General features: G+C 36.8%; 1 protein-coding gene across 1 annotated transcript in view; it reads right to left on the reverse strand.

The window, feature by feature from the left end:
- Positions 1 to 23,036, reverse strand: part of GALNTL6 (polypeptide N-acetylgalactosaminyltransferase like 6) — a 1,099,146-nt gene that overhangs the window by 709,583 nt on the left and 366,527 nt on the right. Inside the window, exon 3 of the mRNA XM_070608036.1 lies at positions 17,076 to 17,184. Coding sequence (XP_070464137.1) covers positions 17,076 to 17,184 — 109 coding nt within the window. The remainder of the gene's footprint in view (positions 1 to 17,075; positions 17,185 to 23,036) is intronic.

Raw genomic sequence — 23,036 nt, forward strand, 5'->3', positions numbered from 1 at the left:
GAAGATTAAAAATGTTTGGATATCATCAACTTTATATGGTTTCAAAATTAGATTGTGTTACTTCACCCCTCATCAATACAGGATGTCCCTTGTTATGTTATTTAGCGGTTTTCTCCTTAATTTTTCTTTACTAATCCATTCACAGCATTCTTAATCATATGCCTACTTCTCTACCATTATGTGACAAGATATCAAATACCTCCTCCCACCACGACACTGCTTCTAATAAGATGTGACCTTTAGAAATCTTGTACTTCGCCTCACTTCATCTTTTCCCCCAGGAGACTTTTGCAACATTATTACTCTCTGAAAGCTTTCTACCTTTGTGACGAGATGGCATGCTATTTTAAACTCTTAATACTACTAATTTTTTTCTTGACTATGTCAGTTTTATCTTAAAACTGTATGCTTAGAAAAAAGTAAAGCTTGTCTAGTCTTCTATCTAGATCCTTTTTGTTTAATTATATACAGACCAAAAAAATTTTCTTTATTTTTCCCTATCCTGAAGATTTTATTCTCATTTATTTGTTCCTTGGTTAAAATTCTTTACAGATTATTTAATTCAGAAGGGGTATGTGGGTAATAGATTCTCTCAACTACGTATATACTGAATGGTGAATTTTATATATATATATATAATATATTTATATACCTTCTTTCCTAATTTCTAGAATGGCAGATGATAATTTTAATGCCAGACTGATGATCTTTTCTTTATATGCAACTTTTTATTTCTACCAGGGTCCTTGAAAAAGATTAACTTTTCCTATATTCAAAAATTTCACTAACATCTGCTTAGGTGTGTCTTTTTTCATCAATGTTTCCTGACATATTTTCAATCTTTGGAGTAAAATATTCTTTGAGATCCATGATATTTTCTTTTAATATTTAATTATGGTCTCTTTTTCATTCATTTGTTTAAATTCATGCATCTGTTCATGGTTTTAACCTTTCTGCCCATAATTTCTCTCTTAATTTCTGCCCTATTTTGACATATTTTAATATTTAATCGTCCTGTCCTCTAATGTGTCTCAAAAGCCATCATCCACTCCTTCTATACTTGCATTAAATGTTTTAAGTTGAAAGTCACATTTTTAGTTCCATAAAGCCCTTTGCATGATTTAGCTGATCCTCTTTGAAAGTCTTGTTGCTGCCATTGTTTAGGCTGTCTTCTGTCCCCTCCTAAAGTTTTATTTCACTAGGTTTTGATTCTTTTGTTGAAGTGTCCGTTTTGTGTTCCTTTCTCTGACTATTGGCCCCTTAGGGTGATTATTATGCTCCGTTTTAGTCTTCATTTGCTGTCTCTTGGAGTCCAAGTTCAGGTGTTCTTTCTTGGTAGCCATACCTGAATTGATGAGAGGTCAGTAAATCACCTGTCCCTTATTGAGTATCAGTAGGAAAGCTCTCTGTTTCTAGAATTGTCAATTGCAAGGGCTTTTCCTCTCCTGGTACCAGATGTAGACCCTCCAGTCTGGTATGCAGGCTTTCCTTGGGCCATATAGCATTCATTTCTGTGTCTGTTCAGGCCTGGTTGAGCCTTGTGATGGTTAATTTTATGTGTCAATATGGTTGGGCCCTGGTGCCCAAATATTTGGTCAAACATTATTCTGGATGTTTTGGGATAGTGTTTTCTGGATGAGATTAACACTTAAAACAGTAGACTTTGAGTAAAGCAGATTGTTCTCCATACTGTGAGTGGGCCTTATCCAATCTGTCGAAGTCAGCCTTAATAGAACAAAGGCTGACCTCTCCCAAGCAAGAAGAAATTCTCCCAGTGGACTGCTTTTGGATTTGAACTGCAACTCTTTCCTGAGTCTTCAGCCTGCCTGCCTTCCCCATCAGATTTGGGACTTGCCAGGCTTCCACAATTGGGTGAGCCAAATCCTTAAAATAATCTCTCTCCATATATATATACACATACATCCTATTGGCTCTGTTTCTCTGAAGAACCCTCATACAGGCTTTAATCATATCATCCTGCCCCAAGATCTCTTTATGTCAGGAGAGGTACTTGTTATTTAGAATAATCAGAAGAGCATGAAAATTGGCCATATTGCACAAGGTGCTCCAAGTGTGTGCTATGCTTACCGATCCCTTCTGAATAAGGACCAATAGCGATTCATAAAGCAAGACTTGCTGTGTTTTATGCCAAGTTCTTATTTTACTGTGGCCATAGGTTTTCAACCATGGCTTACCGTCTGAACCAGATGGAATCATGTAACTCCAAGCTGCCCTGCTGTGTTTGAGGAAGCCTGGCATGCATCTGTTCACAATTTTAACCTATCTGCTCATAACTTCTGTGTCTTAATTTCTGCCGTATTTTTGCATATTTTTATATTTTAAGTGCTTTGTAAGTATATGTTTAAGTGCTTTATTCATTTCTTTTTGTTTTCTTAGTGAGGAAGATTGTCCCTGAGCTAACATCTTTTGCCAATCCTCCTCTTTTTGCTGAGGAAGACTGGCCCTGAGCTAACATCCATGCCCATCTTCCTCTACTTTATATGTGGGACACCTGCCACAGCATGGCTTGATTAGTGGTGCATAGGTCCATGCTGGGGAACTGAACTAGAAAACCCCAGGCCACCAAAGCAGAGCACATGAACTTAACTGCTGCACCACCAGGCTGGCCCCTAATCCTTCTCTTTTTGCTTGAGGAAGATTGGCCCTGAGCTAATGTCTGTGCCAATCTTCTTCTATTTTGTATGTGGGTTGCCACCACAGCATGGCTTGATGAGTGGTGTAGGTCTGTGCCCGGGGTCTGAACCCACAAACCCCTGGCTGCCAAAGCGGAGCATGCCAAGCTTAACCACTATGCCCCTGGGCTGGCCCCATCAAGTGCTTTATTTTTATAAGAGCTTTGCGCCACAGCAATAACCTAACTGACTGGCTCTAACCAATCACATCCTCCCTTTTAGGGCTGTTTAGCCTGGAGATACAGTGAGAGAGTTAGTCAGTGGAGAAAGGAAGAACACAAGCAGTGGAAACTGACTAAAATGCAGAGAGAACTCCCTGCTAGACAGGGAGAAAGAGCGCCTCTGAGGGGCTCATCCTTGCCGTGCATCTACAAAGCCGCTGGAAGTTACTGATGCTATACTATAATGTTGCCTGCTCAACTTTCACAGTCTCCTAAAGTCCAGGAAGGTTACTTATGAAAGTATTCTGCTTTTCAGCACTTTCATGTTTATTGTTAAAATAAATTTCCATTAGCTGACTGAGCTAATTTGTGGATCCATTCCTTTCAAAATGAAGGAACTAATACATTACTATAGCTAAAGAAATATTTAAAGGCACTTTTAAACAGTACAAAAGCCTTTGGGAAAATGTACATTTCATTTAAAGAAGGATTGCATTGTTCTTTGTAAAATATATTTTGTTTATTCTTAACAAAAATTGACTACAAACCTCTTTCATAAAAAGAGGTGGCATTGCTCTTTTTTTAGTAGTTAAAAGTAAAAGTTTCCATGCAATTGTTCATGAACTTGAGAAATCATTCCACAAGCATTTGTTAGTTTACTTATACTTTTATAATATTATAATTTTGATTTAAAATAGGTTAAACACAATTTATAATAGTTTACGTTGTTGATGAGTTTATGCATGTCTGCTTATTTTAACACAAGAGTATACTGAGAAAGGAAAATAGGAAGAATCACCCAGTCTATATTTATATCTATAGCTACACCTATATCTGGTAGGGTGGGGTGGGGGATCCTAGCCTGAGTCTGATTGTACCTGTGGTGAGATCGAGCTCATCTGATGAACGAGCCTAGAGGTATCTCTGGTTTAAGTTTACCTTCCTGAGGGTTTTCACACATATGCACTGTTCCCAGGCAAGCAGTGGATAGGGGATACAATGGTATAGAAGAGCCAGTTGGTGTCTGAAGTTGGTTCCAGGTATGAGTTTAGAAATTTCTAGCTGAGTCCTTTTTACAGAAGAACTGTTTGAAGGAGCTGTTTTGTACAAGGATCTCTGGGAGAGAGTGAACCGCAAGCTTAGTTGTATTATTGCCTAGAAGACCACAGAGGAGAGAGGCATTCTTGCCACTCACTTCCCTAGGGAACTGTCAGGCAGAGGGCTGTGAAAAATGCCAGATAATGCTCTAGGGACATGACGATGCACTGCTTTGGGAGCACTGGAGGCAGAGTCCCAGTGCTGGTGGCAATGGGATGCTGAATGTGAGTAGTCATCAACCATCAGTTGCCAATGCAGTGGCCAGAGTAAAAGACTAGGGACATTAGTGTTTGGTAAACTTTAGACCTCTGAGGATCTCAGAAATATGGTGAGGTTTTGTAGAGAGGAGACTAGGGGGTCTACATTTAGTGAGAGCGGAAGTCAGAGAAATTGAGTCATCTCTATTAATGTAGTCTCCATTATACACGTGGGTGGATGAAGCACAGAGCAATTTATGTTACATGTGTCATAAACAGCAAATAGTCAAAGCAGGAAAAGTCAATAAAGAGTAAGAGTAAGAGTGGATAAAAACAGAGTTGTCTCAGAATTCTTTGGAGTTAATGGCATTAATTCAAACATACGTGAATGTATGCACATATAGTCACTTTACGTACATATGTATATTATATATGTGTACATGTATAAAATCACATGCATAAAATCACACATGTATACATATAAAATCACTTTTCTAAATTTTGTTGTTTTATTTTAAATGTGATTAATAATATTTGCCCATCTCTACTTTATAGAGCTTTTGTGAGAAACATTGAGGCAATGTGCCAAAAATCACTGTACTCATGTTAAGGCGTTATGCATATAGAAAGAATGAAATGAGAGAAAATGTAGTATAAAGTACAGAATAATATAGGATTTGTAGCAAAAAATTCTAGATTTTTTTCATAAGTATAACACTAACTTTCCAAATTTGGATAATATATTTAATGTCTTTGTTCTAGTTATAAAAATATTTGCAATGCATATGTCAGAGGTTTATAAAATATCTTATTAAGTTGCATAAAATAATTTCTATTATTACAAAACATAAGGACTAAAAATTAAATATCAATTCAATAATTTCTTTGTTTATAAAACATTTGTTATAATTTAAGAAGTTATTCCTCTTTTTTTTTTGAGGAAGATCAGCCCTGAGCTAACTGCTGCCAATCCTCCTGTTTTTGCTGAGGAAGACTGGCCCTGAGCTAACATCCGTGCCCATCTTCCTCTACTTTATATGTGGGACGTCCACCACAGCATGGCTTGCCAAGCCATGCCATGTCTGCACCAGGATCCGAACCAGCGGACCCCAGGCGGCCAAAGCAGAACATGTGCACTTAACCACTGCACCACCAGGCCAGCCCCAAAGTTATTCTTTAATGATTGTTATTTCTTAAAACAAAATAAAAAGAATTTTGTATTCATGAGTGGATTCTACTACTAATACATATATCCCAATTCATGTGTGCTACTCAGTTCTATTAGATTGTTATTTATGTCAATGTCTATTAAGTTAATTGAGTCATTCTAGCTCAATAATGAATTGTGATCCCTAAGGCTGAGTTGATCACCATGGAAATTCAAATCATTATGAAATGCCAGATAATACTAATTCCATTGAGCTCTCTTGGTCATTTCATGTCAGTAAACCAAACACTGTATTAAATTACATTGTTTATCCATTAAATCTTATTTTATCTTTATGTTATAGTGTCTATTTTTTATAAATAGTGCAAGTTATACATATTTTTGTGCAGAGATATTTTCCTTTAAAATAAAATACCTTAGTTCCGAGTTTCTAGTGTTCCTGAGGACCATTCACGCCATGTTTCTGTGACTGCTAAGTGTCAGAGGCACAGTTGCTTTCATCTGGTGTGAAGTTACTCACTCAAAGAGCATCAAGTCAAACTGGTGTTTACTGTTCTGAAGTCAGGGTCTGGAACGTGTTGCCATCAGTCTCTGGCACTGGCACTTTTCCTTCCCTAGCCAGTAAACACACATTTCCTCTACAGCACTCATTAAGTAATGGAGCCAAGATGGCCCATAACTCATTACTAATAAATTAGTGCCAGATCCTGGGTATGAGTTTTGGAGGATGTTCAAAGAATCACTAGAATCTATCAATTATGCCTAAAATACAATGCCTTAATGATAATTGGGGCTCAATTGAATTACCTTCCCTCAAATCATGAGAAACTCTCAGTTATCACAGCATTAGCATGTTGCAAAAACATTGTAAATGTCATAATGGTGACATTAGAGTCCCAGGTCATCAAAAATTTATTCCGTGTTTTCAGTTCTCTTACTCTTCTTCCTAAAACTTATATATGATACATAAACTGTTTACCACTACCTGTAAGGATGGCTTTAACTTCTGCTGAAAACTGAAGCCACAGCAAAAATAGCATATCTAACTTCATGGAGTTTCAAGATCAAAGCTGCTATTAGCAGAAAGATTACCATTGGTGTTGAGGTGTAGATATTGGATACAGTGGGTATTTTCTGTGTGGCAAGCTGCTAGAAAATACAGGTTTATCCTTTACACTTGCTTAAGAGCTGTACAGGGAAGGGTTAAAACTGGGAAGACTAAAATTGGGTATAAGATTTCGGTAAAATGAATGGTGGGCATAAAATCAATTTAGCTTTAGTCTACTTGAACCCCCTTGTGAAAATTTTTGGGAAAGTTTGTGTCAATGGATTAGATTTGAAGGCACGAGAAAAATTACATCAGGTGATTCAAGTTATAATCATAGACGTGTAGGAATCAAGCTTATGTGAATATACAAATAACCATTTATTGAACATATACGATAGCCCAGATAGTTTAATTATATAATTTAATTAACATTTTAAAAAGCTCTGTGTGATAGGTCTATCATTAAACCATATTTTAATAATGAGAAAAATAAGGCTAATTAATCTTATGCATGCTTGCTTGTGGGAAGTTTATATTTCTAAGCAGAGAGATATTCTGAGTTTTGTGACAAATAGTTAAATTGAATTATTTTTAAAAGCTAATTTTATCTTATTTTTGAATACAAACTAATTGCAGTTTAATAAATCTCCTGAGCTATTTCTATACTGCTGTTTTCATATTGTAATATCGAAGAGATTTTTCCCTAGATAATTGTCACTCACTCAATTTTAGCTTAATTTTGTTCTATTATCAGACATACAAATGATACATCTCAATAGAATGCTCACAATCTTTCCACTTCCATTTTACATTTTCATTATTATACAATGACTGTCAAAGGAAATATTTCATTAGAAGTTAATTTTAATCTAATGAATAATAATGAATGTTATTTTGGTAATACTTCCCAAAGTTGATCACCTCCAAACAAATCTCATTATGAAATTTATTGAGAGCACACCACAGATGTCTAAATTATACTGAACCATGAACAATAAACAATGTTCATTGTTGGTAATAATGAAAAAGATGCCAGATACTGTTTTTAAGAGACATGAGGCATCACTAAAAGATGACCAGGAGGGGCTGGCCTGGTTGTGCAGTGGTTAAGTTCGCATGTTCCATTTCAGTGGCCCAGGGTTCGCTGCTTTGGATCCTAGGTGCGGACCTATGCACTGCTTGTCAAGCCGTGCTGTGGCAGGTGTCCCACATATAAAGTAGTGGAAGATGGGCACAGAATTTAGCTCAGGGCCAGTCTTCCTCAGCAAAAAGAGGAGGATTGGTGGCAGATGTTAGCTCAGGGCTAATCTTCCTCAAAAAAAAAAAAAAAGATGACCAGGAGCCATTGTAGTTATAGTAAAACTACCATTTTTTACTTTCTGAAAGCAAAGTAGTTACAATCTTTCCTAAATGGAGCACATTTTCGTTTCTCATTCTGTTTTGTTGGCAATCTTGTTTAATTATACAGCATAAAGACATTTAAGGGCAAAATGGGTCCCTGATCAGCACTAAAGTGAACTATTGTTTAAAGGGACTTAGGAAAGCCTACTGTGAATCATTTTAAAGCATGGTACGTTCCTACTTCTCAAATAGTGCTTAAATTGATACCCTTTTTAGATGTTTTGCTATGGAAATTCATAGCAATTAGTATCAACCCTTAGGAACTTAGATCATGAGATTTAAGGGGGCATGGGATGCAATCTCCAGAAAAGAAAAGCAGCAACAATGTTGTGTCAGGTTTTCACAATGCTTTCCTGGTCCGAGAGTGTCATTACTCAAAAACCTCAATTCACATGATTCAAGATAATGTTGTACCTTAGAGCCCTTGGGCAAGTGATTATATTTCAGGGAATAATAAAATTTTTAACTCATTAAATAAATACATATGTATATAAATATAGATAGAGAGATAATTGCTATAAAAATTAGTTGGGTAAAGGGATAGAAAGTGAATGAAAGGGATTGTATCTACATATGATAATATGGTGACTGACAGGCCTGCCAAAGCAGGTGATAAATGATCTGGTGACCTTAATGAAGGGGAGAGTGGGCTGTGAAGACATGGATGGCAGGTGTTTCAGGCAGCAAGAACAGCAAGTGACAAGATCTGCAACATGTTTAGCATGCTTGAGGAAAAACGAAGAGGACAATGTGGCCAGCGGAAGGACCAAATGCCAACCAGTAGGAGCCGAGGACAGAGACATGAGTCAGGGGTAGACCGTGTTGGATCTCATGATCTTGGAATGGACTTAGATTTAATTTTTAATATGATGACCAGCCTTTTCAGGCCTCTGAGTAAAGAAGTGAAATGATCTTATTATACATTTTTAGAAGATCATTCTGGCCGCTATTTGAAGAGCTGACTACGGGACAAGGACATCAGTTAGGAGGCTGCTGAAACAGGTTGGGCAAGAGAGATTAATGGGTGGCATCTGAATGGTCATGGTGTCAACAGCAGTGAAAGCACCTCTAACAATGCTGCATGCTTTTAAAGACCCACTTTAACTCATTTTTGTCTATTTATTTCTTCCAGAGGTTGGAGCAGTATTTGATATAAAGTGAGATTTATAAGTATTTGTCAAATGAGTAAATGAATAAATGAGTAAAATGATAGGACTCAATGAAAACCTTGGATATTCAAACTGTAAGTAAGATTAACTAAGAAAAATGGAAGTGGTGAAAAGTTACATATAACTTCATAAGATTCCTGAGGCTTATAGTGGAATGCATGAGTTTATTATTATTATATGGGGGTGTAACCTATTTCAAAGAAATAGATCAAATACAAGAGCTGAAAACAAATTTTTTCAGGACGAGTTCACTCATATTGAAATCCACAGTGAACACCTTTTTAGGTAAAACAAAAAGAAGACTGGAAAAGAAAAACTTTCAAATTTCAAAACTATAAATAAGTATATTCTAGAAATATAAATTAGTGGTCTTAATAACGTTCCATAAGACATATGTACATTTGTGCACATGAACACACACACACATGTAGCACTCTGGATGAATTACTTAAAAATATTTTTTTATCACTTAGACAAAAGATGTTCCAAGAATTAGGGAACATCACATATTAAATAGGAAACAGCTATTGAAACTAATTTCATTTTCTTCTCAACATCTAGCAAAAGTTTTTAGATCCATAGTTCAGACAAATGCCAAATGCAGAGTTTCTTTATTTCAGATGTATACGCACATTTAAAAAAATTATATATGGAGAAATGTTAGCTAGATAGCATTTTAGCTACTATGACAATTATACTGAATGATGCACAATATAACAATGTATACTGATAATGGATCAATATCAATTTATACATTTTCTTTCATATTATATCAAAGGAATTCATATTTCAGTTCTTTACATTCAACTTTTATAAATAATTTGAATGATTATTCAAAAAGCGTGCTTATCAGGGCCAGCCTGGTGATATAGTGGTTAAGTTCACGTGCTCCACTTCAGCAGCTTGGGGTTTGTGTGTTTGGATCCTGGGCGTGGACCTGCACACTGCTCATGGAGCTACGTTAAGCTGTGGCAATGTCCCATATACAAAATATAGGAAGATTGGCACAGATGTTAGTTCAAGGACAATCTTCCTCAAGCAAAAAGAGGAAGATTGGCAACAGATGTTAGCTCAGTGCCAATCTTCCTCACCAAAACCAAAAAAAGCATGCTTATCAATTTTGTGATAAAGAACAACTCCAAAGGATAGCTAAACGGTTAAAAGATGAAATGTGGTGTCAATAAATTCTCAAATGACATGAAACTAACAAATTAAGTGTAATGGGATCATATATAGAAAATGTATGATTAGAAAAAATAATGTCTAAACTATGACAGGGTTAGTGGCCATTAATGAGAGAGAAATCAAAGAATTCATTGGATGAAAGCACAACTTTATGAGATATCAGGATAGGCCTTTACCCTTTAAAATTTGGCTTACCTCTTCCAGGCAGCCTTCCTGACCCTAAAATTCTATACTGGATACAATTCATCATCGTTAATCCTAATCTCAAAACAAAAAAAAAAGTGAAAAAATAAAAACTCTGTTTTTCCTTGAACGTTGCTTAAAATTCTTCTAACGAATTCAAAGAATTCTTCTAATTTAGTATAATTCTAAGGGCACAGAATTCTGATGCAATACATAAAGTCTTAGGGCCTATCCTTCAATTGCTTCTTTTCTATTTTTTATTAATTAATTAATTAATTATTTTGGTGAGGAGGGTTGTTGCTGAGCTAACATCTGTGCCAATCTCCCTCTATTTTGTATATGGGATGCTGCCACAGCATGGATGATCAGTGGTTTGTAGATCCATGCCCAGAATCCGAAATCATGAACCCCAGGCCACTGAAATGGGGTGCATGAACTTAACCACTAAGCCACTGGGCTGGCCCTTGTTTTTATGTTTTTAATGCAAGAAATCTCCATTTCTTCAAAAGTAGAAGCAATACTTTCCTCATTACTCACCTGTGGTGTTTAATAACTTGCTCTCCCCCTCATATACCACCTACTTATTAAAAAGTTACTGAAAATACCTAATATTTCAAAAATTACCAAATATGCCACAAAGATGTAATTGCCAGCACAAGCATAAACTAACAATATCAATAAAAACACTGACAAAGACATTCAATGAAATGCATTCTATTATACTAATATATACTTTTATAAAGATTATTTAGATTTTATCAGGAGGTTATTTCTCTTTATTCGTATTTTCAAGACAATTTCAGCATCTCTTAAGTGGACGAGATATTTCGAAACATTACTAAAACATGATATAACTAAAATATAACAAAGAATAGAAAGCATTGGCCCACAGCGTAGCACAATGTAGTTAAAGTGCTAATTAGAGGGACATTTAGAGGCCTAAAAGCTTGTTCTACGTTAGAAGAAAGGCTGAAAGGAAGGAGATATGAATCTATTTTTAAAATTTAGAAAGAAATAGAGTGAAAAAAATTCAAAGGAAAGAAATAATAGATATAAGACTGTAAATCAATGAAAAAGGTATAATAGATAAGATGAAAAAAGTAAAAAGTTGGTTTTGAAATGATTAATAAAATTGACAAATTCCTGGTGTAATAAAGAAAAAATGAAAAAAGAGAAAAATAAGCAATATTTGAAAGAAAAAGCAACATAAATTTAAGTGTTGCAGACTTATGAAATCATTGAGGACATTATGAATTAATTTGTTAATAAATATGAACTTTTAAATGTAATGGACATTGTTAGAAAAATATAATTAATTGCAGGAGAAATAGACCAAATAGTACTATAATTCTTTAAACATTAACACAGAACTTAAAAGTCTTTGCTCCAAAAATGTCCAGATTAAGATAGTTTTACCCACAAGATTTCCATAGTCATTAAGTTATTCTAATATACAACAAGCAACTGCAAAGTGTAGAGAAACAGGAAGTGTTACTCAAGTCATTTTATGAAACTATTGTTACATCATTACCAAAATTTGACAAGGAGTCTATGAGAAAGAAAAATTCAACGCCAATATTCACTCACAAATAAAGATTCAAAAATGCCGAACAGAATATTAGCAAACCAAATCCAGTAATAAATAAAAACACAGATTTAGTCCAGAATTGCGAGTTTGATTTCCACTAGAAAATCAATAGATAAAAATTACCCAAATAATAGAATAAAGGAGAAAATTTGTCTTATTGATTTCAGTAGATCCAAACAAACAAAAATTCTTGATAATCAATGTTCATTTACGTTTAAAATAATAAAACTCACACTTTCAGCAAACCAGATCCAGAAGACTTAGTAAATATGATAATGCATATTTTCATTAAATTGATAGATAAATTTTAACGCAAGTATCTCATTTACTATTGTCAGAATCATAACAAGAGTAGCCACCAATACCCACTATTCAACCTTACACTGGAGTTTCTAGCACGTGCAGTAACAAGACAAAAAGAACTAAAATTAGCTGGCTTAAGTTCACACACTCCACTGCAGGTGGCCCAGTGTTTTGTTGGTTGGAATCCTGGGCGCGGACATGGCACTGCTCATCAAACCATGCTGAGGCAGCGTCCCACATGCTAAAACTAGAAGGACCCACAACAAAGAATATGCAACTATGTACCAGGGGGCTTTGGGGAGAAAAAGGAAAAAATTTTTAAAAAAAATTTAAAAAGAAGAACCAAAATTATAAGGTCCAGAATGGACATAAAAAGTTTTTAAAAACACCATCATTACTTATGCATATTATGAGTGTCTACACTGAAAATCCAAAATAACTGATAGGTAAATGATTATAATTCATAGAAAAGTTTAGAAAGTTTTGTAAATTCAAATTAATGTTAAAAATTATTAACCTTTCTATATACCAGTGACAAACAATGTGGAATTTCAATAAAATCAATAACATGTTCAACATCCATATAACATTAATTTTATAAGAATGACACTAAACATGTCTGAAAATAAAGTTACAAACACATCCCTAAAGATAATCAATAAGCAGTAAATAAATACAACAACATACCATAAAGTGGATAATTTGGCATTGAAAAAATGTCAATTATCCCCTAATTTATGAATAGACTCAATACAATTCTCAATTACAGTATTTTAGTGTGTCGGTCTATGTGTGTGTGAAATTTGACAAGTGAATATAAATTTGAAAGAAAGGCATAATGTTAAGAATGGCAATACACTTTCAAGGAAGAAGAGCATACAAAGTAGGATGAACTTTCCCAGCTATCAATAATTGTTGTAAAGATGTAGTACATAAGACATTATGGTATTAGCTCCGAGATTTTTACTCAAAGAAGAGAATTGAGAAATCAGAAAGAGAATAGACAGATATGGAAAATTGATTTATGATAGAATCAACACCGCAGGTCAACTGGGGAAAAGATAAATTTTCCAATAAATAGTGCTAGGAATTGGTTATCTAAATGGATAAAAACTAAATAAATATTGGACCCTTACCTCACATATGAAAATGACCAGTTGCATTTAAGGCCTAAATGTTCTCAAGCTTTAAGCAGACAATGTGAAAGATCAGTATGTCCTATCCTTAAAGAATGGTTTCTGAATTTGACTACATCAAAATTAAGAACATTTTTTCATTAGACACTACATACAGGGATTTTTTTTCTTTAAATAACCTACAAAATATGGGATAATATATTTTAACCATGTACAACCACCAAAGGATGTTATTCAAAATAAATTAAGAGCACTCAGTGGATTAATAAGGAAGATAAATTAATTCAAAAATTAGAAATGAATAGGAATTTTACCAAAAAGAAGGCACATATGGCCCAAAAACACAAGCATAAATAAAATATTAAAAATTAGTAAAATGCGAATTTAAGAGACAGTGAGAGATTATTTCTTACCATCGAATTGGGGGGAAAAAGTCAGACAATATCAAGTGCTGACAAGGATGCTGAGCAATGGGAATTCCATCTGTTATTGATTGGGGTGAAATTGGTATATCAACTTTGGAAAATTGTTTGTCATGCCCTTCTTGATATAACTGAAATGTGCATCGCTTAGACATACAAAATCTATTAAATATGTGCCCTAAGAAAATATTGTCAGGGCCGGCCCGGTGGCGCAGCGGTTAAGTTCGCACGTTCCGCTTCTTGGCGGCCCGGGGTTCGCTGGTTCGGATCCCGGGTGCGAACATGGCACTGCTTGGCAGCCATGCTGTGGTAGGCGTCCCACGTATAAACTAGAGGAAGATGGGCACGGATGTTAGCTCAGAGCCAGGCTTCCTCAGCAAAAAGAGGAGGACTGGCAGTAGTTAGCTGAGGGCTAATCTTCCTCAAAAAAAAAAAAAAAAAAAGAAAGAAAATATTGTCTCTATCCCAGAACTATGCACAAAAATACTTACAGCAGCATCATATATAACCCAAACCTGAGAACTCTCCAAATGTCTACAAAGAGGAGAATTTCGTAGAAAATTAAACAATGGTAAAAATGAATCAACTACAATTTCACACATCGAGATGGATGAGTCTCAAAAATAATTTCAAATGAAAGAAGAAAGTCACACAGTATGATTCAATTTTTAGATAAAGTTAAAACATAGGCAAATGCAACAATGTTTATTTAGGGATTAAAAACAACAGTGAAAAGTAAAAGTAAGCACAAATTTCAATACTTGGAGGGGATAGAACAGCAAAAATGATCCTTTTTTTGGCCTAGATATTGAAAGCAGAGATGTTTATTTTATTTGGACCTTGTACCCGCATGTGTGTTTGTGTGTATCTACTCATTTTATATATATTTACAATATTTAAAAAAATGATGAACTGTAGTTTATCCCATATTTTGTAGGTTACTTACGGAAAAAAAATCTCCTTATGTATTGTCTAATGAAACAAGTTCTTGATTTTGATGTAGTCAAATTCAGGATTCATTTTTTAAGGATAGGATATACTGATCCTTCACATTGTCTGTTTAAAGCTTGAGAACTGTACCTTTTACATTTAGGCCTTAAATGTAACTGGTCATTTTCATATGTGAGTTAGGGGTCCAACATTTATTCAATTTTTATCCATTGAGATAATCAATCCCCAGCACCATTTATTAGAAAATTTATCTTTTCCCCATTGATCTGCAGCGTACATATAGTACAGTATATCTGTCATATATGTTTCAGTTAATCATGTACTAGTATTTAAAAGATTTTTAATTCCACAGAAAATTTGCACTTTAGAAAACTTGTTATACCACCAATTTTCTTTGTAGGAAAATTTTCTTTTGGCCCAAGTGAGAATGAGGACATAAAATGCGTGTTTATCCAGGAGGCAGAAAGGGCAGTATGAAGCAGAAACAAATGCCAAGTCCTGGATTTTGTATCCAAAACTCATTGGCCCAACAAAGGTAGGCACATCAAATCAAGTGAAAGTAACTTAGATGGATTAATAATTACAGTGATCATTAGTTGAGTTTATAATATGTCCAAATAATTGTCCAGTTACTTAAGTTATATTATCTTTAATCCTTACAGCAATTCCACAAAGTAGAATATCAGAAAGATAAATTGATATACCACTTACACAGCTCATGTATAGACAAGTTAGGATATGAACCCAGGGGTGCCTCTCTCCCATAGCTGCCCTTATTATTACTTTATATTGCCCAAATATTATTATTTGATGTCTGAAAGTGGAGTATAATGGAGCATGATAAGACCTGACTTTTAAATCTAGCTCCGCAAATTATTAGCTGTTTGACTTTGGATAAAATTTAATAAATTCTCATGGACTCCCTTCTTTCTTTTTTTTTTTTTTAACAAGAGATAATAATACCTGTCTATTAGAGTCATTATAAGGTTTAAATGAAATACATATGTAAAGCATTAGGTGTGAAACGTCTATTCAATAAACTTTAGCTTATTTTATTGGTATTAACCTGTGGCAGCTTGAGTTAGTTAGATTACGTGAACATCTCCAAAAAACATCAGCATCCTGTGGTTAGAAAGAGGAGAAGCTGGTTTGATTAATATAGGACTGATGAAGCAAATAGGAAAAAGATAAGAGGGCTGGAAATGTGAGGATGCTGGTAAGGAACTCACTCTCATGACTGTTCATGGGGTCAATGGCCAAGGTGCAAAGACATTGGAACCTGGAGGAGACTGATTCTCTGAGGAACAGAGAACATCCTTGGGACCAGCAGCTTTAATGAAGTTGGTGGGAGGGGGAGAGGTTTATTTGGAGAAAAGGAATAAAAGAAGAAAATGAAAGACTATAATTAGATCAACCACCCTTGACCCAGAGCTAAGAACATTTCACAGCTCTGAAAAATTTCACAACTATTTAAACACTCTCACTCCCGTTTCCCTGAGGGGATGAGTTATGAGGAAGGTTGACCAGAAGGACCTCACACTGTGGCTAGTTATAGTTTTGCTGCTGATTTGACCTGGAATGCAGTGTCTTGGTGCTTCTCAGAAGTCTTTACCAAACAATAGCTTCTCTATTTCTGTGACATCCTCACTATGAAAAAAACAGAGCTCCTTTGGTCAAATAATGGAACGTGGACTTCCTATCATACGTTATTCACTTTCACTCAATTTCTACTTATATATCCTTCTGAATATTTGTTTTCAGCAACCTAATTTATCAGTTCTTCTAGAGGGACTTGTTTTTTCCTATCACTTTTTACAAGAAGTAAGATATTTTCTCTATCTCTAGCCCAAGATTAGAATTCTTCTACATATATACAGACCTACTTGATTCCATTTAACTGTCTGTCTGTTTGTCCAGGTAGCAGCAACCAACCTCAGTTCCCTGGCTTCTGTGATCCACCAACTTTCTGTACCTCTGCCAATGTCAAGAGTTGTGGTACTCCTGCCATACTTTGCATTGCCAGTGAAATCTACCCCAGCCCTAATGAGTGAATCTGGCTCAAGACGCCAAGTCAAGTCTCATTGATAAATCCCAAGATACTCCCGGAAATTATTGAAAAGCAGTTTGGAAATATAAAGCACGATAGATTTCTAAAACTTTAATGACCTCTTCTTCAGCTCATATTTTAAAGGCTGTTTATTATTTGTTTTCTCTCTGAAATTTGTTTTAGTTTTGTCCAGCGTTGACCTCCAAAATCCCCATGAAACATACCTTACTGTGTGCAGAACAAATGCTAATTAGAGATCCTTTAAGTGACAAAGCAGACACTGCTGTAAGTAAAATAGCACTTTGGCTTACACTGAACTTCATACCTGAGCGCATAGCCTCTTTCTGAATGCTTTCATAGTCATGCCAGTCCTTTCTTCTCAAACCATCTGTCCATGCATAGAATTGCCCATCGCCCAGGCCCAGTGGGAATGTCTGTGGAAAAGGAAAGTATTCAGAGCATAAAAAGGAGGTATTTCCTTTGGCATGGTAGGTAAACACAGCCGGGCACATAACAGGCAGTCAAGGAATATTTGTTGAATAAATGATTCTTCTGAGTATACCAAAAAGAAAGCTATTGCTAATGACCCAGATTAACACACATTTTAAAACCTTTTTTCAGCTTTTAACATAATAGTATGTGTCACCCACAACTCCTACCATTTCCTATTTTATTTATCCAGAGAAATTAACAATTCACTATATCACCTCATCCTAGCATACGTGCCTAGCTGTTTTCTCTTGCCCAAAGTATAAATACTAGTGATACTACAAATGCATTAAATGGAAATAATTTTATTTATGATTTGTACAGTTTTATGCATTTTGATCAAGTATATTTGAGTGGCCTGATAATGTTAGTAACCATTCGTTGAATGCTCACTATGTGCCAGGTGCCATGTTAAACACTCCATGCATAGAAGGTCATTCAATCTTTATGATCGTCTTTGGTTGTAAATCTCCATTTTTCTGCCAATTAAACTATGGCCCAGAGAACTAAAATAACTTGAATTAAACCATTGTGGCAAAGTCTGGACTTGGACTAGTTCTGTTAGGACCAAAATTGTGGCCTTAACAACTGTTAGATACTGTCTGCCATCTAGATTTCTGTTAAAGTATAGTACATGGTTACACTTAGAGTTGAAGTTATCACCCACTCACCAACTGTAGTCACAACATATGTTTTATGCTTTGGTAAAGCCCAATATGTTCTAATGTCAACTTGAAAATTATTTCTGTGTACATTACTGAAGCTACTTCTTTTTTTATGGTGTTTATTTTTGGTCATAAGAAACAAAAAATGTTTTTAATAAAATTTATTTTCATGATCCTAGTCAAGATAATGTAAAATAAATGTTTTTATATTTGAGTACTATTTTCCTTACATTTGGTTCATTTTTGGAAATAATACATCTAGAGAATGAAGAGAAGAAAATTTTTTAAAGTTTCATTTTTGGTATAACAAACTATGAATAATTTCAGTGATGAAATTTTATTCTAAGTTCCTTTCCAAGGCAAATAAAATGTCTTATAAAGAACACAATTATTGTGCTTATGAAAAATTGTCTACTTTCAGTCCATTTTTATAGCTTGTAAAAGATCCACTTGGTTTGAAAGGATGAAAATGGATCTGAATATTTAAAAAAAAAACAAACCCAACAAGGTGGTTAAAATCAGAAGAAAAATTTTCCAAATCAGGTTCTATTATATATATGTTTAAAGGAGTTTGTTTATAATAGTGGTGAGTTCAGGAAAAAAAGAAACAACAAAAAAATAAACACACAAAGATGATGTTGAATTTATACAAAATATAAGGATAATAAGGATTAATTTTAAAATGAAGATGACAAGAAAAAAGTTATGGGAAAATTAACAGAAAAGGATATAGTTTTAAACAATCAGATAGCTTTAAACTACAACACCCATGCTTTGTCTCAGACACTCATTGACTGAACAGTAATAAAAATCTCTTACACTGATTTACATAATACCAATTTATAAACATCACTTTCACATCAAAATTGATAATTTCAGAATAAATTTTTACATGAAATATGTAGATATCCTTGTATAAACTCCAAATATGCAAAGTTCTCTCTGGTTCCCTGTCAATTTGCAAACTGGGCCCCCACATGGAGGCAAGAGGGCAAGGAGAGACTGAAGAAAGAGGCAGAGCGCTCCAGATTGGAAGGTAGCAGGTTTAATACGCAAGGGAACTTACATATGAGGGCTGTCCTGGGTGGCCGAAAGAGGAGTGGCTCTCCACACCCACCCGCCAGAATCTTAAGAGTCTATATAGTGGCCTAACAAGGTTCAGTCATGTATACCATCCAAAGGGTCTCAACAATACACTGTCTCAAGGTTGTGTCCTTGAAACAGTTCCTAAGGGGGAATAGTGGGCAGAACTACTTTCCAAGGACACAGGAGGGGGTGAGGAGCCTCTGATTGTGCGGCCCAGCTCACGGGTCAACTGGAGGTCACATCCTCTCAATGACCTCCTCCAACACGCCACCCTTCCTGACAGCTCTTACAATCTTACATGCCTCCCTCCTCCACAACATGCCCTGAGTGGTCAGCAAGGGATTTTCGTAGCATGAAAGTGGCTCCTTTGGTGGCTATCTGGCTGCACTGGGGGCAGAGGCCTCAGCCACAATACAGGCATATACAAGAGAAAAACACAGATTAAGAAAATGATTCCCAAAATACGTAACAATTTTTTCCATTGAGTCCTTCCATCCAAACCATTGATTTACGAAGTCCTCTAGGCTGGGGTTGGATTATTCAGGGCATTTACTTGTGTCCTCAGGTGACTTAATAGAGATGATACATTAGCAGACTCATCAGGTATGAACATATAACATTCTATTTGAATAATGGCACAGGTGCCTCCTTGTGAAGCGGTAATAATGTCCAAGTGCATTATATTTTGGAGGACAGTTTTTCTCATTAGAGACATTTCAGTGTTAAGTAAAGATAGGCTTGACTGGCTATCATTTAAGGCTTGCTGGGTGAATTTAGTAAGGGCTTCCATGTGTGCTAAAACATCCTCCAGGCCAATGGAGGGAAAAAATATGGAGGCCAAATGATCGTACCAGTGGAAAACAGAACGTGCCCACCTGGTCTTGAAGAGAGGGAGTTTGGCAGCTTTAGGAACTTGACCTGGTTGCATATACCATACATGTTGGCCAGAGGAGGCAGTACTATCAAGCATGAGGAGATGAACTGAGGGTGAAATATGCCAGACCAAGACTCCTACCTTCTCCCCTCTTTCAATGGTGGTGTTCCGTTCCGGGTATGGTGTGTTTCAACAGGTCTGGCTTGTAGAAGATCAACAAGATTTTGGTGGAGACTGAGTAGTTCCCCCTCACCCGGGGTGCAAAGTAACTCACTTATCTCTATGGGACATCCCATTGCAAATTCCAGTATATAATACCTTTCCCAGGCATGTTGGGACTTGGTATTCTCAGCAGCATAGCACATTGATGCATGGTGAGAGCTAGGGGACAATGGCTGCTTCCTTCCACTTCCATTCCTTTACAGTATTGGTTATCTCAGCAGGGGGCCCCAGTCTGGCATATGGAATAACAGGCTGTATTGGTTGATCATTCAAATGTATCAAAGTCTGGACAGTACTTTAGTCCAGCTGGCCAAGGTTTTTATCTGCTAGTAATTTAATTTAATCTGCTGCTTTAATATATTATTTTTTCTTTCAACAAACCTTGCTGTTTGTGGATTATAAGGAGGTAGAACCTTCATTTAATGTCATGTTCTTTTGCCCAGACTTGCACATCCTGACCTTTGAAATCTGACCCTCAATCACTGTCTATTCAATGAGTCTATTGGTACTTCGTACTCAGCTTCTCTAATCCTCTAATGGTGGCAGCCTGGTTTGAGTGGTGACAGGGAAAACTTGGGATAGGCCAGACACAATGTCCTCACAAACCAGGGCATACTTACACCCTCAGTCAGAAGGAGGGGACCAATATAATCAATTTTCCTATTCCTTGCTGGTTGGGAACTCCAGTGGATGGCCCCAGACTCCTTTGGAAGTGGCCTTTGGCATTGTTTAGAACACACACGACATGCTGTTACTGTGTTAACCAAGTCACTGTATTTGAAGGGCAATCCAGTATCCTTGTGAATACTCCATAGCACTCAGGCACTATGGTGGCCCCTTTTCTATGTAACCAATCTGCTGTGTCTACTGAAGCGTCATTTGCTAGGGCTTGTACCTGAGCTAGGGCAGCATCTTCCTGATTGCCAGGAATTGTTGGTGCCTTATGACCCTGGACGTGGAAGACAGTCAGGACTGCCTCAGGCTCTTGAAGGTGAACCAAACGTCTTTCCACATATCCTGACCCCACAAGAGCTTATTCACGAACATCCACCCCTTAGCTTCCCATTGTCAAAGCCATAGGGTTAATCTCTTTAGAACAGCCCAACTGTCAGTACAAAGGGTTAACAGTCAGGGTTCATGAGTGACCACCAGCCAAACTGCTGCTCTGAGTTCAGCCCACTGGCTACTGCAGTTTGTTTCTGTTTCAATCCAGATGATGTCAGTCCTGGGCTGAATAGTGACTGCAGTCCATGTGGACGGGTTGCCCTAAATAGATCCATCTGTATACTAGGCATCAGCAAGAATTTCCCCCACTCCTTCTCTGTGGGCCGCAGGGGCCACCACAGGAACAGTGGTGGGGCATTTGGAGGATCTACATACTCTACCTGGCCTAGCAGCACTCACATTTCTAGAGATGTGGGCTGGCAGATAGGCAGCTCCTCTGTTGCAAATAGGCATGCTCTTAGTCAAACTGGGAGTTTGAGCCATGGCAGATGTAGGTCAATGGAATATATTCTCAAAATATCCCTTGATAGGAAGGAAAGTTCTTACCATGATACGCTGTTCTTTCCTGAGAGTCTCTACCTGGAGGAGTGCTGTGTACACTGCTAGGAGATATTGCTCTTTGAGGAGTATACCAGAAACCCCCAAAGCTTCTTCCGGAGCTGACACCAAAATCCCAGGGTTGCTCTCTCTTTCTGTTGTTTCTGCCACAGTGCCTAATCCGTACTTTCCAGAGTCACAGATATATCTAACTCAAATGATAGCCCTGCTTGGGAGATGCCCAGAGATTTAATCTGCTTCACTAGTGTTTCCGCCTTCTCAAAGTTGATCTTATTGCTCTCACCCTCACTCCCACATGTGCCCTATCTTTAGCAAGTGGCAGAAGTGATGGAGGCACTGTGCCAGGTGGGGAATCAAAGTCTTCCAAAACCCCCAAATCCCTACAAAGTCTTGTACGTCTTTCACGTTCTTATGGGTTGGATAGGCTTTGCACCTTATCAATCACTGAGCACGTCTTACCCAAACAAATGACTCCTAAAAACTTTATGGTGGTGCCTGGGCCTGGAATTTTCTGTGGAGCCAATGCCCATTCTCTCTCTCACACACATAAATTCTGGCAAAGTCTGCAGAGCGTCTTGCAGCAGAGGCAAGTCTTCACATATTAACATTATATCATCAATACAATGGGCCCGTTTTACTGATGTGAGGAAGGAGAACAGAGACAGATCTTAGGCTGCCATACCATGACATACTGTAGGGTTGTGCAGGTAGCCTTGGGGAAGCACTCAAAAGGTCTGTCATTGCTTCTCCCACATAAAGGCAAATTGATCTTAAGACCCAGCAGCCAGTTTTATACTGAAAAAAGCATTTTCTAAGTCCAGTGTAGCATGGTACATTCTTAGGACCATGGCCAACGTATCTAAGATAGTGGCAATGTTGGGCACAACTGCACGGATGGGGGCCACTACCTTGTTCGATTCTCAGTAGTCCATGGTCATCTGCCATGAGCCATCTGGCTTTTTTATTGGCCATACTGGGCTGTTGAAAGCACTATGGTCAGGGTGTACAACACCCACTCAGTGCAGTTCTTGAATACTTTCTCCTATTTCCTTATGCCCCCCAGGCAGTTTATAGTGTTTGACAGTAACTACTCTTTGAGGGAGTGGTGAACTGACTGGTCCCCAGTCAGTGTTTCCCCTCAGCGCTGATTAACACCCATAGAAGTTTGCAGCATTTGACCTTGTGGGATATCAATGCTCAATGTGTTCTCTGGTTCTGGAGAGATAAAAACCTCATATTCTCATGGGGGAGAACATCCAATTTTCAGTGTCAAAGGGACCTTCCTGATCATAAACATGTGCCCTCTGTAACCATCAATGGCATTGAGAGGGCCAGAAAACTTTTGAGGGTTACCATGTATTAGAGTACGTTCAACTCTAGTATCAAC

Source organism: Equus przewalskii, chromosome 2 (assembly GCF_037783145.1).
Source record: "Equus przewalskii isolate Varuska chromosome 2, EquPr2, whole genome shotgun sequence".
Classification (NCBI taxonomy): domain Eukaryota; kingdom Metazoa; phylum Chordata; class Mammalia; order Perissodactyla; family Equidae; genus Equus; species Equus przewalskii.